At 31.6% G+C, this 18,109-nt stretch overlaps 1 protein-coding gene across 1 annotated transcript in view; it reads left to right on the top strand.

Annotated features, from left to right (window-relative positions):
- The window catches only part of LOC107074205 (uncharacterized), a 57,115-nt gene that overhangs the window by 13,494 nt on the left and 25,512 nt on the right, over nt 1–18,109 (top strand). The window contains exon 3 of the mRNA XM_089177386.1: nt 2,338–2,450. Within this exon, the coding sequence (XP_089033512.1) occupies nt 2,339–2,450 (112 nt within the window). The 5' untranslated portion in view covers nt 2,338. The remainder of the gene's footprint in view (nt 1–2,337; nt 2,451–18,109) is intronic.

Here is an 18,109-nt window from a genome sequence, read left to right as displayed (position 1 = left end):
TGGTAGTTAAATATTTTTGTGTGAGATAGTTTATATTTAGATATGTATTTTTACATGCGTATAATATAATAGGAAGATGGAAGATTGTATTAGTAGATGAATAAATGTCTAATAGTAGTGGAATAATATTAAATGTAGAGGATGAGACACGTTTTCTCTTTCCTCGGAGATACAAGGCATCCCACGGAGTTTTTAATTAATATTTACGATCGGGGATGTAAAAAAGAGAGTTGACGTTTTGGTACCTCTCTTAAATCTAAAAATGAGTTCCTCTTAACGATTTCATTTTTTGCTCTCCACTAATTTAATTAACTTTTTCTCTTTTTTAATTTTTTTTAAAAATTTTTTTTAAAATTTTTTTTTGTACTTTTAAACGAATTTACATACATTTTATTAGAACTATCGAATAATGGTCAATTATAATTATCAAGATGATCTATAATCGATGATGACATTCTTCGTGTTCTACATATGAATGTGTAAATAATATATAGTACAAACATATGTGTGTGTGTGTATGTGTTCACGAGAGAGCGAGAAAAAGATATAATGAGACTATTCACTTCGTATTTGTCCCCATGTGTATTATCCATAATGGTTAACACAACTTTTTACTCTGACTACTGTGGATAGAAAGGCGAGTAATTTGCGGTCAACGTACGACAAATATTGAAACTACACGCACAATGAGAGAAAAAAAAATTACGTTTATTGTATTAAACGCAAACTCGTATAAGTGTAACACGATAAAAAAACAACAAACAATTCTATATATTTAACTATAAGTACAAATTTAAAAGAAGGACAATGTATGGTAAAACCCGTGGTTTTCTTAAAAGTCGCATTTACTGAATTGCGATCTTATTTTCTATATTTTTTTTTAACTATACTGTAATTACAGTTTAATTTGTGCTGTTTTGTTTTGTTTTTCTTTAAAATAGTATAAATCTAATTTTTCTCATTTCGAGATATTTAAGGGTTTGTGTTTGAATTAATAAGAAATTATTAATATACTTTAATGAAATTGAATTTTGTATTTTAAAGATATAAACACGTAAAACAATATTTTCCGATACAAATTAATTAGACTCTTAAAGAAATAAGAAGTTAATTATGATTTACACAATAAACAAAAGTGATTACTTGTCTGCAACACAAACTGTTGATAGATAAATGAACGGAACAAAAAGATTTGTCAAGTAAAGAATGAGTGTCTGTTTTCCATACTAATCTCAATGTAAAGAAATCAAAGTGTCTTGATATTTTAATGCACAATAGACGAATAAAATTACATTAACATAATGAAAGAAGAGTGAATAGAATAATATAGAAACTTGATTTCTTTCTCGAAGTATTTTTGATTATGCGTGTTAGAGAGAATTCGAGAATAAAGTTTATTAAATAATATTTCTTATGAATAGATTTTGTCTTTTGTGAAAAAATAAGAAAAAAAAAACAAAAAATCATATATTGGATTTCATATATCGTTCGATCGTAGTATTATACCTGTAGATATTTTTTTTTATTTCTTTCCAACGTTCCCCAACTTATTCTGTCATTCACATTTTATTGATAATAACATGGCTTTCGAAATAACGGCAGGAAAATGTAGAATGTTCTTCAAGTCTGACCAAACAATTCTGATGATAGCAACTAGACGATTTCCTTTCCACCCCCATCTCGAAAAAGGGAGAGAAAGAAAAATAAAAGAGAAAGAGAGAGAGAGAGAGAGAGATAAAAGATGGTCTCATCGTGGCTATAGTTGTTGTTGTCATGGGCATTGAAACGATGGTATCGCATGTACCGTGGTAGACGATCTTTTCTAAGCTACTAATCGAAAGTACAAAAGCCTTAATTCACGGTCAATCGTTGGTTGGGCTCAAGAAGGGAGCGATTTTTCATTACAGCCAATGGATCCGGCCGTACATTTTCTCCTTCTCTCTTTTTCTTTCTCTTTTTACTCATTCCCTTTTACAATCTCTCTCTCTCTCTCTTTTTCTCACTAACACACTCACTCTTTCACTTACAACGTACACGTGCGTCGAAATATTTTCGATTCTTCGTTATACCCTCTTGGACATCGTTTGCAATCGAATACGTATGTGTATCTACATATATATACTAATATACACATACACAAATATATGTATAATAGATCATGCTCGCGGCAAAAGCATGTTGAAAATAACGTCGTCCAACCGCGCCCACTACGCGAATATACGACCACTTCGATGGATATGTCTGTAATATATATATATATATACACATAAGAAGAATCTATATATATGTATATTATATAACTGTAGGTATATAAATTTGTCTGTTTGCCTGTTTCAGGATGCAGGGAGTGACGTTCCCGCGTCGGAAAGGGAGATTCACCCCGTCTTCGTCATCCTCGTCGCTACTAGTTCTACTGCTACTGCCACTAGCCGAACTACCCCTCGCGAACGGTGAGTCACTTTCGTTTCTTCTGTTTACAATCTACATCCTTGTCGATATACATACACAATACATGTATATATATACGTATGTATATAAAAGTGAAGCGAAGGAACACCCTATAGAAAAATAATCCCGTTTCTATGTATAATATATATATATATATATATAGATATAGATATGCATGTATGTATGTATGTATATAGTATCAAATCTGTGAGTATTACACATACACACGATCGCAGAAGAACTATCTTTTTTCCTTTCTTACTCTCTCTCTCTCTCTCTCTCTTTTTATTTTTCTTTCTCTTTCGGGCGTGGTACATCGAACCAAACGAAATTTTCAACGAAACGTATGCAAATACATGCATGATTCGATTATCCGTGCAAGAATCTCGGTTTGATTGGCTCGAGTGGGTGGCAATAAATTTCAGAACGTTGCTTCGTTCGAGCATGCGCTTCCGAGCTTCGTTTCATCCATCTTTCTTTCTCTCTTTCTCTCTTTTTCTCTTTCACTCTTTCTTGCAGCTAAGAGAATTGTTTTCGTCGAATGCGTTCGCTCGGAAACTTCGTTCGATGCACCCACAACCCAACCCCATCGTTGCTTGGTGCGCCCGTTGTCGAGTTTTCCCCTCGATCACCAAGGAAAGTGGGAGGTCGAATGGGTGGGTGGGTTGGGGAATTGTTATCCCAGCTTCGAGCTCACTGATCTCAATGCGATTCATTGTAGAAAAATAGCGAGTAAGTTGATTTAGTGCAGATAGTACACAAATATGCGCTTTTATTTCGTTTGATGCACCCCCACCACCCAACCCCATCATTGCTTGGTGCGCCCGTTGTCGAGTTTTCACCTTGATCACCAAAGAAAGTGGGAGGTTGAATGAGTGGGTGGGTGGGGAAATTTGTATCCAAACTTCAAGCTCACTGATATCAATACGATTCATTGTAGAAAAATAGTCAGTAAGTTGATTTACTGCAAATAGTACACAACTATGATAAGAATTTAATTACCTTACTTGTTCGTATTATTCTTTGCATGTACGAACCTAATAACTCGTAAATAATTCTATTATTAATTTATGCTAACATACGTTTAATCTTATTAGTTCAACGAATTGTCGAGAGATATTAATCATTTTTAACGAGTCTTTCGTTATGAAACGACGAGAAGAAATTAATTAAAATTGAAAAATGGTCATTTAAATTTAATGAACATTTAAATAAAAATCTTTATTAAATCGTCGTTGTCAAAAAATTCTCTCTCTCTCTCTCTCTCTCTCTCGAGATCGTTTATATTATATCGTTCGTATTTGCAAAACGCGAATTTAAAAAAAAAAAATCGTGGAGACAAAATGATTGAGATTTATTTTCAATATCATCTATAAATGTCTGAGTTGACGACTCGTTCATATTTAATAATGTGTCTATCTGCAACGAACTTTACCCACGTTAAAATCGTTATATTTGCTGCAAGTTTCACACACAGTTTTGCCGAGGGCTTTAAACACACTTTCTATATACATATAGCGAAATGTACACATATATTTCTACATATAGATATATATACACAGTGGAACCTCGATTTGCGAGTATAATTTGTTGAAAAAAAAAATCCAAAAGGCATTCGTATATCAAAACTCGAATTTCGTCATAGGAGAGTAAAAATAAAAAACAAAATAAAATACATCATGTAAAATTGGATAATATGTTGAACAATTATTTGTATAAAATATTTGTATAAATGATATGAAATATAAGTATATGTTTATAGTTTGCCAATTGTATTCGTCGTATTGCTCGTATTGCAATATACCGGTCATTGATCAAATTAAAATTTGTTTTTGTCATTTTACGTAACATTCGTAAACCAAGTTACTCGCAATCCAAGATTTGACTGTATATATATATGTAAATATATACGTGGTTGTTCTCTTTTCTTGTGTGAGAGAAAGAAAGAAAGGAGAGTGATAAAAAGAAAACGTATACACATATACTTATACCTTTATACGTATTTGAGTTTTCTACCAGCAATGGCAATACTTCGCATCCATTTCTCCTGTATATATGTGTTTGCCTACGTGTACAGGATATTGCTGACATTAGTGATTCTAGAAGCGTGCTGAGAGGCCAGCATCCCTCGTTCTATTGGTTTGGATGTCCTTTGGTCCTCTTTCTCCCTTTGGTCCCTTGGCAATACACGCGGCCAGTACACTCCCAGGGTCACTCGCGTTTCTTTTTTTCATTTCTCTTCGTGCCTAAAGTATTTTCGCGAAGAATCGCTATAGTAAGGAGAAATAGGAAGAAGGGTGGATGATGGTTTGGATGTGAAAATAAAAGGAAAGAAAAAGAAGAAGAAGTAGAAGTAGAAGTAGAAGTAGAAGTAGAAGTAGAAGTAGAAGTAGAAGTAGAAGAAGTAAGAAAAAGGTTTTGCAACCCTCGACTCCTTCGGGCAAACATTGCCCTGGGCGTAAAAATATTTCGTTTATACGAGTCATACCGTAACTATCGTAGTAGCCTCAAGGATAGGATGGTAGGATCTTTTATCACATCGAATGAAATTTTCATTCCGTTAGTCCTCCATTTACACTGACGATGAGAGAGAAAGAGAGAGATAACAATCATTCACATCTTTTTTGTATCAAAAATCCTGTCGAATTCGTATCGAGTTACTGAAAATTCTTGAATAAATATCTTTTACTTATTTATTCAGATTTATCAAATTAATATATCTTAAATATAACAATTAATTCTAGTGTTTTGATAATTAAATTAATCCCATTAAAATGGGTATCTTATTTTCGTCAAGGTATTCAGTAAATGTTTGGAAAATAGACCAATGTCATAAAAAATAATGAATATAACATTTTGAAATATAACATACACAGATTTATTATTACTTTATAAATATATATATTTAATTTGTTATAAAAAGGTATGAATTTAATTGCTACGTCTAAATACTTCTAGTTATATACGTTATTCATACGAGAGTACGTATCTTAAGATAGTGTTGACAGGTCACAAGACCTCGTTATTTTCTCACATCACTTAGAAAGAGAAACGCATATGGTGAGGATCGTTCCTTCGAAGTATAGTGTCTCGCATACGTTACTTAGCAGCACGCTTCCATGCACGTTACGTATATTACCTACATATATATGTATAAAGAGAGAGAGAGAGAAAAGAGAAAGAAAAAGAAAGAATGAATAAAAGAATGAAAGAAAGAAAGATAATCTCTTACTCGGTAGTAGTAAAGCAACAAGTCTCGAAAGCTGGGCTGCTCGTAGCCGGTGGTCGACGTGTCATCATTTCGTTAGACGAAATATGCCATAAATTCTACACAACGATCCGTCCGGTTCTATTGATCGTAGTAACGAGTAACGACGAGTTCAATCACAACCCACTAGTACCTATAACCATGACTACTACTACTACAACTATTATTACCACTAGACATTCTTGTTTGCTTTTTTTTTCATCCTTTCTTTCTTTCTTTTTACAATACCTTCTTCCCCCTTTTGAAAGAGTTCTCACAATGCACCACCAGTCTCTGCTACGACGAAGCTCTTCAGCAGATCATAAAGAAACCAACCGGACGATCCTGTGCTGAGCTTTCTTCTTCTTCTTCTTTTCCTCTTTTTTTTCTACATGGACGTCTCTACCACGTATTTATATACATACACATATATGTGCATGTATATATATATATATATATATATATATCCTAATACACGATCATCATCGTCCTGCTGCTGGTCGTGCGAATGAATGTTACCCACGCGCGGGCATACCATTCCTGAGGAATTTTATATACCGAGATCAAAATTTCTAGACGGGCTCGCTTCGGTAGACGAAAGGATTCTCACGCAATTCACATCCTTCTTCCTTGGGATTCCTCATATCAATGAGCTTCTAAGATTTCTTTAAGTATTTATTTTATTTTTTATTTTTCCTTGTTTTTCTTCTTTTTATTTTTATATCATAGGTATAGGTATGTATATTTATTGATATCCTTTTTATGAATTCGAAAGAAAATTTCAAGATTGTTTGATTAACGTAATAAAAAATATATATAATATTTCTAATTTAAAATTAAAAATAATCACATTAGTTTATTACATTTTGCAAAAGATTATCTTACCGTTACACGTGCCTCTTCAAATAATTGAAAATTATTATATAACTTAAAAAAGTTTAGAAAACTGTTCATTCGAAAATTCTTTTGTTTTCATAAAATCATAAATAATATAATAAAATACTTATTTTTAATTGTTCACAAATCTGGAATGCCTTAAACCGTTGTATAAAATAATTACAATCACAATAATTTCATAGAAATAAATAAAAATTATATATGGATATAGAAATTTTATTGAATTAATTTAACATAATTTCTTTTATAAATCAATAAGCAAATAAAAAGAAAGAATATCCATCAACGTTAAAATATTATTAAAAAAGAGATATCAAAAAAATGTAAATACTTGTTATATGCTCGTGTGTGGGGATACCTTCATATCGTTTCGCAACGTTGCGTGCAATTTGAGCTTATATCAACGGGGCTTGTTGCTTCTTGCATTCTGCTTGAGAAAATGCATCTTCGCGAAAACGACTCGCCATCTGGACGTCGTACGTCGTTTGGTTTTATTTCTTTTTCTTTTTCCTTCTCTTTCTCTCTCTCTCCCTCTTTCTCTCTATGAGCCCATTAACGCATTCCTGCCACCAGTCAGCAGTACTCTTCTCTCTCTTTCTCTCCCTTCACCCTGTTGTTTCATCTTTCTCGTCTTACCGTCCCTCATCCATTCCCGTTTAGTAGTCGATTCCTCTTTCGAGCACGAGACCATCCACCATCGTCTTTCCACGTATGCTTTTTTCTCTCTTACTGTATTTTTTTCTATTTTTTTACATCTCCGCACGTGCGTCACCCACACGAGCATGTATATAATACAGGGTGAACCATATGATACGATGGGCAGTCGCAGATTAAGCAGTTTGCATAGAAAGAAGGGTGCTTCTGAAATGGGGCCTTAGGGGAATCTTACAATTTTTCTCTTTTCATTAAGATTCGAGGAAAATATTGTTTAATTATTAATTTAGGTATAACGTGTTATGGTACGAATTTTTGTTAATAACTTTATGGAAGTTCTTGTTAAAATTTTTTCTTTTTTTTTTTTTTTTATTGAAGAGCTGCCTACTTGACTTTATTTGCAATTGATTTTAAAAAGAGGAGATTAAAAATTATATTAATAAGATAAATGTTTTCTTTTATTCTTTTTTATGTTATACGTTGTCGATTTTTCTTTTCGTTTAATTTACATAAACGAATTGATATTTATATATATTTGTTTAATTTAAAATAAAAACTAACTAAAATAATGGTTACTGGTTGAAAATTGTAATTCATATACATATATAAATGTATTATTCGAAAATTGAATTTATTGAATTAATTTGTGAAAACGTACCGCGTACGTACGCTCGTAGGTAAAATAATTTTAACGAAAATATTAATGTTAATATCGAAATATAATCTTTCCCCTCTTTTTTCTTTTACCGCGTCGATAATTAATCGCGTTAAACGTATTGTTAATTTTATGCTTTAAATTCATGGACACCCTTTAGATTGTTCCATGCATCTCGTCGTCGTCGAGATTATTTCCAGCCGGTAGTAGTGTAGCGGTAACACACAAATCCCGGTTTTCCTTTTTTTTTCCTTTTCCTTTTCTTATCCCGAACGCGTCTCTACGATAGGGTGGAATGATCCGGGAAGACTTATTTTTTTTTTTACTCCTTCCTAAAATCCCGTTCGATCGGGATAGGGATTTAAAAGAAAAAAAGGAAAAAAAAGAAGAGAAAATACCGAGATTACATATGGTACAGTTAGTAAGAGAGAGAGAAAAAAAGAAGATAGGGAGTAGGGGGTGGAAGAGAGGTAAGAAAGAAAAGGAAGGGCTCGTTTCATGGATTTTAGTTGGAACTCATCATTCATCGAGGCGTATAGAGAGAGAGAGAGAGAGAGAGAGAGAGAGAGAGAGAGAGAGAGAGAGAGAGAGAGAGAGAGAGAGAGAGAGAGAGAGAGTGGTAAATAGTGCCTAGTATACGCTTTAATTGCGTATGAAACGAACCTATTCATGTGTTAGTGTACATGTATGTCTGTTGTGTGTGTGTTAAGGGGGTCGGAAGAGTGTGCGAGACGAATCGAGGGTCAATATCGTACCATCCACTCACACACACACGTTGCTATTGATAGCTCGATCACGTTCTCTCATTGTAATCGTTTTTAGTTGACCGCGGGGCTTGTGTCCAATGAAATACTAGTTGTTATTCTCCTCTATGTATTTACTGGATTCAGGGATGAAAAAATATACTATATTGGCCGTTTTGAGATCGATGTAAATATATTATTATATTCAATGACATGAACATTCGTCGAATATGAATATTCACAAGGATTGTGTTGTGCATATGTATATGCACGAAAAGTAATTATTAGTATCGGTCTTATAAATGAAAGAATAGAGACAGATACAGATTGAACAGATACAGAGAAGAATAGAAACAGAGACAGATTGAAAGAGTGAGATAGGGGTAGGGGGTAGGAAGGAGAGAAAGATATATCATGAAAATATTTTTTAGATCGATAAAATGTTGTCACGTCAAATATATATTTTTATTATTTATCGATATACATATAAAAACATATTATTGTCAATTTATTAATATTTAGTTCGTATTAACACATTCGCGACCGCTGACGTGAATTCACGTCTTTTCAAGTTCTATTCCTAATTACCGCTGACGAGTAATTCATGTCATTTTGAATTTTAAAAATTTAATATAAATAAATTTTTATAATATTTAAATAATTATATTTTATTATATATTATTATATTTTATTATTTAAATATAAATTTAAATAATTCATAATTTTTGCCGGTACTCGGTATTAAAAAAGGAAAAAATATGCCGGTTGCGAATGTGTTAATATATAATTTTTTATAAAATGAAAATATAATAATAATAATAATAATAATGGAAAAGAAGAAAGATATAAGAGATACGTTTTGTAAATTTTGGCGAAGAATCTTGACATTTCGTACGTTTTACGGTACGGTATTTCACTCGACGTGACACCAAAGTTTGGCATCGTGCTTATTTCAGTTAACCGCTCTAGATAACTTTCTTCTTCTTCTTCTTCTTCTTCTTATTTTTATTCTTATTTTTCTTATGCTTTTGTTTTTATTGGTTACGTTTTTTCTTTCTTTTATTTTTTTATTTTTTTAAACGAGCGAGGAAGACGTTCGTTGCACGCATGGCGCCGGAATACTTTTCGAACGCGTGCTATTTCGTCTGTCTGCAATCTGTCGTGTCACGCGATCCTGCGAAAAGGATAGAGATAGAAAAAACTAAAGAGAGAGATAGAGACATAGAGAAATAGAACGAGAGATGGAGAGAGAGAGAGAGAGAGAGAGAGAGAGAGAGAGAGAGAGAGAGAAAGAGACACAAAAGGAAAAGAAGAAATTCGAAACGCGAGAAAGAAAGACATTTTTCATTCGTTTTTCGCGCCCTTTGCGAAAAACTACTTTCCACGGATTCCAAAGAAAAGAAAAAAAAAACAAAGAAAGAGAAAGAAATAAAGAAAGAGAACGAATTGCGTGTTTTTTTTTTTTCGTTTTAAAAACTAACCTGTCCTTCATTTTCGTTCACGTATTCTTCTCGAGTTTTCTCTTATTTTTACGGAGATCGTGTATTTTCTTTAGCATTTTTCCACTATCACCCCTTTTACTCACTGAAAACAGTAGTCCTTTTCTTCTTTCTTCCCTCTTGCGAATTAAGTTGTTAAAAGAAAAACTTTAAGGTCGAAGCCATACGAGAACGTAGAAGAACCTTAGGAACCAACCACCTCTCTCTCATATCGTACAGTTTCTATCGAGCTTAACGTAAACGTCATCGTTTTTTTTCTTCTTTTTTTTCTACTCGGATCGTTGTTTTATATAGCAGAGAGAGAGGGGGATCATCCCTATCCCTCATCTCCCAACTACCCTTTCTTTATTTCCTTTAACGGAGAAAGAAATAAAAAAAAAAAAAAAAGAAAAATAGAGATATATTTGTTCTTCTTCAATTGATGTTCAAGAAGAGAAGAGGATTATATTCGATGTAAGAGAGAAAAGTAAGATGTCAATGTCTTCTATTACTCTCTTTCTCTCTTTTTGTTTTTTTTTTCCTTTTTTTTTATGTTCTTTACCGAAAAGTACAGTCAACCCTCGTAAAGAACGATTCGGCTAAATATTGCGTAGGCGTACGCGACGTAATGGCGTACGGACATCAGAATCTGCCAGAAATAACCAACACGGAGACAAACGGATTACTCTTGGAGGAAATGGTGGAGAGAAAGAGAGAGTAAGAGTAAGAGAATATTTAAGAAAGACGAGAGAGAGAGAGAGTGAGTGAGAAAGAGAAAGTGAGTGAGGGAGTAAGAGGAGGATTAAGAAACAGTGAGAAAGAGAGATGGGTATAAACGACAAGTACGACACGACTACGACGACTACAACGAAGAAGAAAAAGAAAAAGAAGAAGAAAGAGGAGAAGAAGAAGAAGGAGGGGGAGGAGGACGACGACGACGATTTTAGACATGCAGCTTTCGTCGCAGAAATGTCATTTATCTCGGACTCTACACCACCGGCACTCGTAGCATCAAGCCAGAGTCCCATTCCCGTTCCTCTTCTTCCTCTTTCCTTTCTATAGTATTATTCCCTCCTCGTTTTACTCTAAACGTTAACCGACGTGAAGCTTTCACGCGTCATATGCCCCGTGTGTTCGAGGGGTTTTGAACGAGAGAGAACCGTGCCGGGGCAGCCGCCGCGTGTGAACACGCAGGAAGTAGAAAAACTCGTTAACGCGCTAACGAACACGGAGATGACTTTGGAATGATGCTTTTGCCCTTTTTGACACAAGACAAGAGAGAGTCCCGTCCATTTTCATCTAATCGATTTTTTTTTCTAATTATTATTATTATTATTATTTTTTATTTATATATACATGTCGCGTATCTATTACCCGAGATTCTATTTATGATATTCTCCCTCATTCATTTCGTCGAAAAGTTGTAAATTGTAATGGTTATATTATGATGATAGTTTATATTAATTGATTTTTTAATTACCAAAGAAGTGTTTTTAAATTTACTCGTTAAATTGAAATTTTTTTTTGTTTTATTTTAAATTCTTCGCTCGTTGCCCATGGGGTATTCTAAGTCGTCGTATCTATTACGAGATTCTTATTTATATACTTTTCATTATTTCGAAGATGATGTATGAGTAGGATTTATTTTGTTATTTTGTTTGACATTACTAATGGAATGGAGGGGTTAGCATTTAAATTTATTCTTAATTCTCTTTTGCGTTTTATAGGTTTTTCTATACTTACATCCCGAATTGGATATTCATGAAAACAAATTCCAAGGAAAAAATATTAAACACTTTTATAACCCGTCTTATATAATTTGTACCTTTATTATCTTTAGATTGTAAAATCTCTATAGTCAACACGCAAAACACAAGTTCTGTCGAAGAAAATGAAATTTGAATTGCTGATCAATTGTCCTACATAAAGTTAGAATGCAAAGGGTTTTACATTTTTAATTATGAATAATAACGAACGCTTTAGAGCTTGCTTACATTTTCATTTCTTTATTTTAGAAAATATTACGATGACACGAATGTATCTTATGTATATATATATATATATATATATATATATATATATATATATATATATATATATATATATATATATGTATAATGAATGTTCTGTTTTTATATGAAATGAAAAGTATGTCATGAAAATAAAAAATATTGTTTGATAAAAATCATAAATATCAGACGATCGAAGCTCTTCCTGCCCTTACTTTGTACCATGAAAAATGTGTTATTATAATAAATTTAATATTTTTTGTGAAATTTGAAAAAACACATCGCGAACTTTCGACCAACATAAACCATAATATCGTCAAGCTAGAAATGGCTCCCGTAATTTATGAAATGCGACGTTAAATGCCGTCCGTGTTAATATCATATGCCGTCGTCTTCTACATCTGTCACGTGTATTTTCTTCTCTTCTCTTTCTCTACTCTCATCTCCTCTCATCTCCTCTCTTCTCTTCTCTTTTCTTCTCTTCTCTTCTTCACAAATGCTACTACTACATATTATGCTCAAATACAAGAGAACGAGGTCGAATTAAATCTCGACTATTCACCTTCATTCATGTTAATTTGTAAATTAAAGCTAGATGTTGAAAATATCAAAGGTCGAATTATATTATTTTTTTTCATATTACAAAAAAAAATTGAAATAAAATAAACAATAGAGATTAAATTAGATATAAATTAGTATTAAAATTATATAGACATTTATCTACAAATTTTTTACAAACTTAATTACAAAATAACGGAAATACTTTAAATTCAAATAAATTTAACATTAGGTTTATACAAAATTCTGTCAATTAGACGAGTTCAAACTTTATATACAAAATATCAAAAATTATTATTATTAATTTCTAATAATTTTTGTTTATTTGTATTGAGTGAACGATACGAATATATACATATATATCTCAAAACCATTTTAACTTATACTTTCTAATTTCGTAATTTTCTATTGATTTACACCACTAAATACGTATTTTCCTTTACCCATCAATTTAACAGGGATACAAAAATGTCTGTAAATTTAATGTTTAATTAGTTATTTAGATCAAAAGTATTTAACCTTATTCTTTCGTGAGTTGCACATGTTTATATTTTTTTATTTTATAAAGTGAGTAGCACATTGGTGCCGATTGAAAATCGATGAATAAAAAGGTCATCAGGTTTGAAAACAATGAATGTATTTTAAATATTGTATTTATAAGGGGAATCTATCCAGTCGTCGGCAAAGGGTCGTAGGGTGATGGTGGTGGTGATGGTCAAGTTACTGTCAATCAATTTTGGTTATCCTTAAAAAAAAAAAAATGTAAATTCATGTCTGGTCGCAATTTGAATATGACTGACATAGATAGATCAATCTTATTATATCCAACTAATGGAAAAAAATGTGATAAGATAACAATTACGTAATAAACAACGCATCAAAATAACGAAAAAAAAATATATAAAAAAAATGTGATACTGATACTATACAACAGAGATATACACCTATTTCAACTCTTACTTAAAAATAAATTAAATTAATTGCATATATATATATATATATATATATATATATATATATATATATATATATATATATATATTAACTTTATTATATTATTTCATAAAGACAAATTAAAATAGAATACTTGTGAAATAAACGGTGCATCAAAAATTTAAAGCAGAATAATAAGAATGTAAATATAGATAAACAAAAATGATACTTCGACCTCTCCTTAAATAAATTAAATTAATTACATTAGATAGATTAGCCTTATCGTATCTATGTAATGGGACCCAAACGAATAAAAAAAAAAGCAGAGAGGGAGAACGTTTATGATATTAAACGGTGAATAAAAAAAAAAAATGACAAAAATTATAAAATAAAATTCATTAAATAGATAGAAAAGTAAAACGTGTATTTCTATATTTATTTTATCATTCTTTTAAATTCTTTCATCGGAATTTTATTACCGGGGGGGGGGACCATAATCGTAAGAATTTTCTCATAGAAATTAATACCCCGGCATAGATCATCAAGGGGAGTGGGGGTAGATTTCCGCGGTCAAATAGAATATTATTGCAAAGCTGGTGCAAGAATAGCCGGAAAACAGCCATAGTATATAGATAACTGAAAGAGTAAGAGAGAGAAAGATAAAAAGAGAAATAGAAAGAGAAAGAGAAAGAGAGAGTCAACTTGCCATCAAGTTTTTTATGACTCGTTCGGACCTTACTTTTCCGGAGTCGTTGGAAAAAGAAGGCAAAAGGGAGGTACGGAGGGGTTGGTGGCTGCTGGATGGTGGGGGGAGGGGGTGTGGTCACGTAATAATGGCGATATTGGATCCAATTGCGAGCTGTCCAGTCTCGCTCGCGAGATACTTCCTCTCGGTGCCAAAAATATGACATTAGGCATTTTATTGACGAAGCTTGACGAAAGAGAAAGAGAGAAAGGATGAAAGAGAGTAATATATAGAAGAGAGGGAGAGTGCAAGAGCAAACTGCTTTTCCGCAAGTCGTTATCGTGTATGACGGGGAAACCGTAAATGTTCGGCTAGCAGACTCGTTAACTGGCATAAATGGAAATATAAAGTTTTCAGCTCGTACTTCGAATCTTCTCGTAAAATTGTACTAAATATACTTTCCCGTTTTTGAACGCTTTAAAATGTTTAAAGATAAGTCAGGAGAAAGATAATCCTAGAGAAAGAAAAATTATCATCTTGTTTGCCTTTTTTGTTTTTTTTTCCTTCTACGATGCTTTTTTTCTTTGCTTTTTTATCGTGTTTATTTTTATTTTTTTTTCGTTTTCTATCGCGTTATTTTAATCGTTTCCGTACAATTTTATTTTATAGTGTAATTAAAGCAAAAATTAAATATAGAAAAATATTCGATATTTCGTATTGTTTTATAATTCGTATTTTAATTAGAAATAATTCAAATCGAATAAATAATTAACGATAGTGAAAATATTTGTTTTATATTTAGATTTTTTTTATTTGTAAACAGTTTATTGAAATAATCAATAATCGATAAAAAATTCACCTGTATAATGTGTAACACATAAACTTCTTAATTAATACGATATATAAGTAATTGAATATAATTAAAATAAAAAGAAACTATATTTATATTTAATATTTTCTTCTATAGGTGTGTATTTTATCATGTACATATACACACAAGATATTAAATAAATCAATGATTGGATAAAGATGAGATGAGTAACGTGTAAACGATGACATTTAAATTTCTCATTTTTCTTTTTAGCACCTATCTTTTTCTTGAGATTCGGTCAACGTGTCTAGTTTTTTTTTTTTTTTTACTATGAAAGCATGGGTTCTTCTCTATTTCTTTCTCTCTCATTCTCCTTAGACACGTGCTCTTCGATCGTATTTTAACTCGTCGCACGTCTTCCATCCAAGAGTGCGACATCTGCCGCTGCAAAAAGTATTTCTCTTGTAGCTTCCGGTTCGTAGCAGAGAGCTCTCTCCGCGGAAACTCACCACTTGCCACTGATTAGGATTATTGATCGTCCTCCAAGATGACGAAAACGTTCGTTCGTTCATTCGTTCGCACGCCACACAACTATCATAAATTTTCTGCTTTTCAACGATTCTACGTAAACGCCTTTTAAATCTATGTAAAACAACATCGACAAGCTTGTTCGTATGATACCGTTCTTTTAAAAAAATATTAGAAAATAATAATAATTATTATTATTATACAAACTTGAAATATATATAATATAATAAATCTTTTTTCTTTTTAAATTCATTTTAATCTCAGCTCTACTTACTATAACATTCCCACAACGTAATGGGAAAAGGAACGATGTCGAAAAAAAGGCTCAAACGTTTTACATTAGTTATTTTTGAATTTTATTAACATTATTTCTAATTTCAATTTGATTGAATATACATTGAGCCAAAAAGAAAAAAAACATATTTTTGACGTTTATTTATTGGGCTGTCCTTAAAGTTCGTGCCGAATTTGATGGAAGATTGAAATGCAATCCCATTTAAGTTTTTTAATTATAAAATAATTATAAAAAAATATAATAATATAATTACTTCAAAATTTTGTCTTTCCAGAACTTTTTAGGTTTTTTTAGTAGAAGAACTTTAATGCCATCTATTGAAAATCGGCACGAACTTTCCGGATGACAACCCAATAACTTTTAGAATTTTTCTCCCTAAAAAGCATATAAAAAAAATCTATTCTAGCAATAGAAGATAAAATTGCTGCTAATGAAATAAATGTAATAAATATAATTAGAGATATTGAAAATTTGAAATCTCGACAAAAAATTTTTTTTACATTTTATAGCATAAAATAGCAATATTAATATTCTTTATATAATATAAATTGAATTTTTCTTTTTTTCTTGAAAGCCGAAATTTATATTTTACTGGATTTGAATCAAACAATCGTAGTTTCGTTACCACCTCGATCATGAATCTTTTACATTTATATAATTTGGTTTTGTTATTCTACGTGTATTATTTAATATGATTTGCGATATATCGATTTTTGCTTTGTACGTATACTAACTTCAGTTATTCGGAATCGTCCAAGCGAATTACAAATAATTATAAAACAATTTTATTTTCATGTACCCAGTTACTGCAAAAAGAATCTTCTAATCAACTTTTTTTTTCGGTTTCATTGAGCACTCTTATCTTTATGTTTATTTCTAAAGAGCCTACTTGAGTTGGAGACTCTACTCGGTGAGTCATTTCGATCATTAAGTACATATGACTTACGTTTTTTCATTCTTTATCAAAAGAAATATATATTTGAGTAGTATACTCTCATGGTAGGAGTAGTGACCATATCGCATTTTTGCACCTTTCCTTTTCCTATACGACATACATATAAAATTGAATTTATGATTCATCGAATAAAAATGATTTTTGAAAGAAGTTACAAAAAATCTATAATGGTTTTACTTCCAGGAAATTTTATCCTTTCTATGTATATCTATATGTATATGACATACACATAAATTTGTGTATGATAAAAGAACGAAAGTTTAGGAATGTTATTACGAACTCGCTCGTATCACATAAGTATACATACATATATTTAACATTTGTAGTACGAAATCAATTATAATTTATAGTTCATTCAATCATACGTTTCTCGACACAAGTACTTGTCGAGTTGTCTTTCTATATCTCTGCTGTTATATATGTATGTGAATAATGCTTAAAACTCGGTCACTTATATACAAAACATAGGACTTATAAAGTATATATATATAGTTATATAGGTTCAGGTCAAAATAATGGTACAGAGTCTGAGATCTATGCCACGTTCATACGAGTCTCCTGACTTTACTTATTTCGGTACATGCGCGTTACATTAAAATCGCGAAAAGCATAGTACCTATTCGTACAGTAGGTTATATGTATATATATAGTATATATATGTACATGTACCTATGTATTCACTCGTGCACTCGAACTTTCCCCTCTTCGATACGCTTCACTTCGCTTCGCCACACTCCTCCTCTCGTATATTTCGCATTTTACCTCTCTCGCAAATGTTAAAACCGCTCACATGGTGCGTGTTTTACACGGCCGTCAAGTGCCCGTTTTCGAGTTCGTCGATCGTGAGAAAGTAGCTTTTCTAAAATCTCGACATCTCGATATATTAAATCGAATAGTATTTTAAATATTTCATGTATATATAATACTATATAATATTTATATTTGGATAAATATATATAACAAGTAAACATAGCCAAATAATTATTATATGTTTATATTGTATTGTTAATTAGAATGTGTAATGTGTATGTAATTATTTTTATAAAATTCTTTACTTACATTAATTACTCGATAATGGCGAGAACTGTTGCTTTGATCATCGTTCCAGAGTTATTGTGTTTTTGTAAACATTCGATCTCTATTTGTAGTTCATTTCTTCGAATTATCAGTAATAACAACACTTTTTCTATTAAACCGTTTGTATTATATTTTT

This window comes from Polistes dominula, unplaced genomic scaffold (genome assembly GCF_049000335.1).
Source record: "Polistes dominula isolate Pdom_NZ unplaced genomic scaffold, Pdom_raw_medaka contig_20, whole genome shotgun sequence".
Lineage (NCBI taxonomy): Eukaryota > Metazoa > Arthropoda > Insecta > Hymenoptera > Vespidae > Polistes > Polistes dominula.
This window is presented reverse-complemented; position numbering and strand designations above follow the sequence as displayed.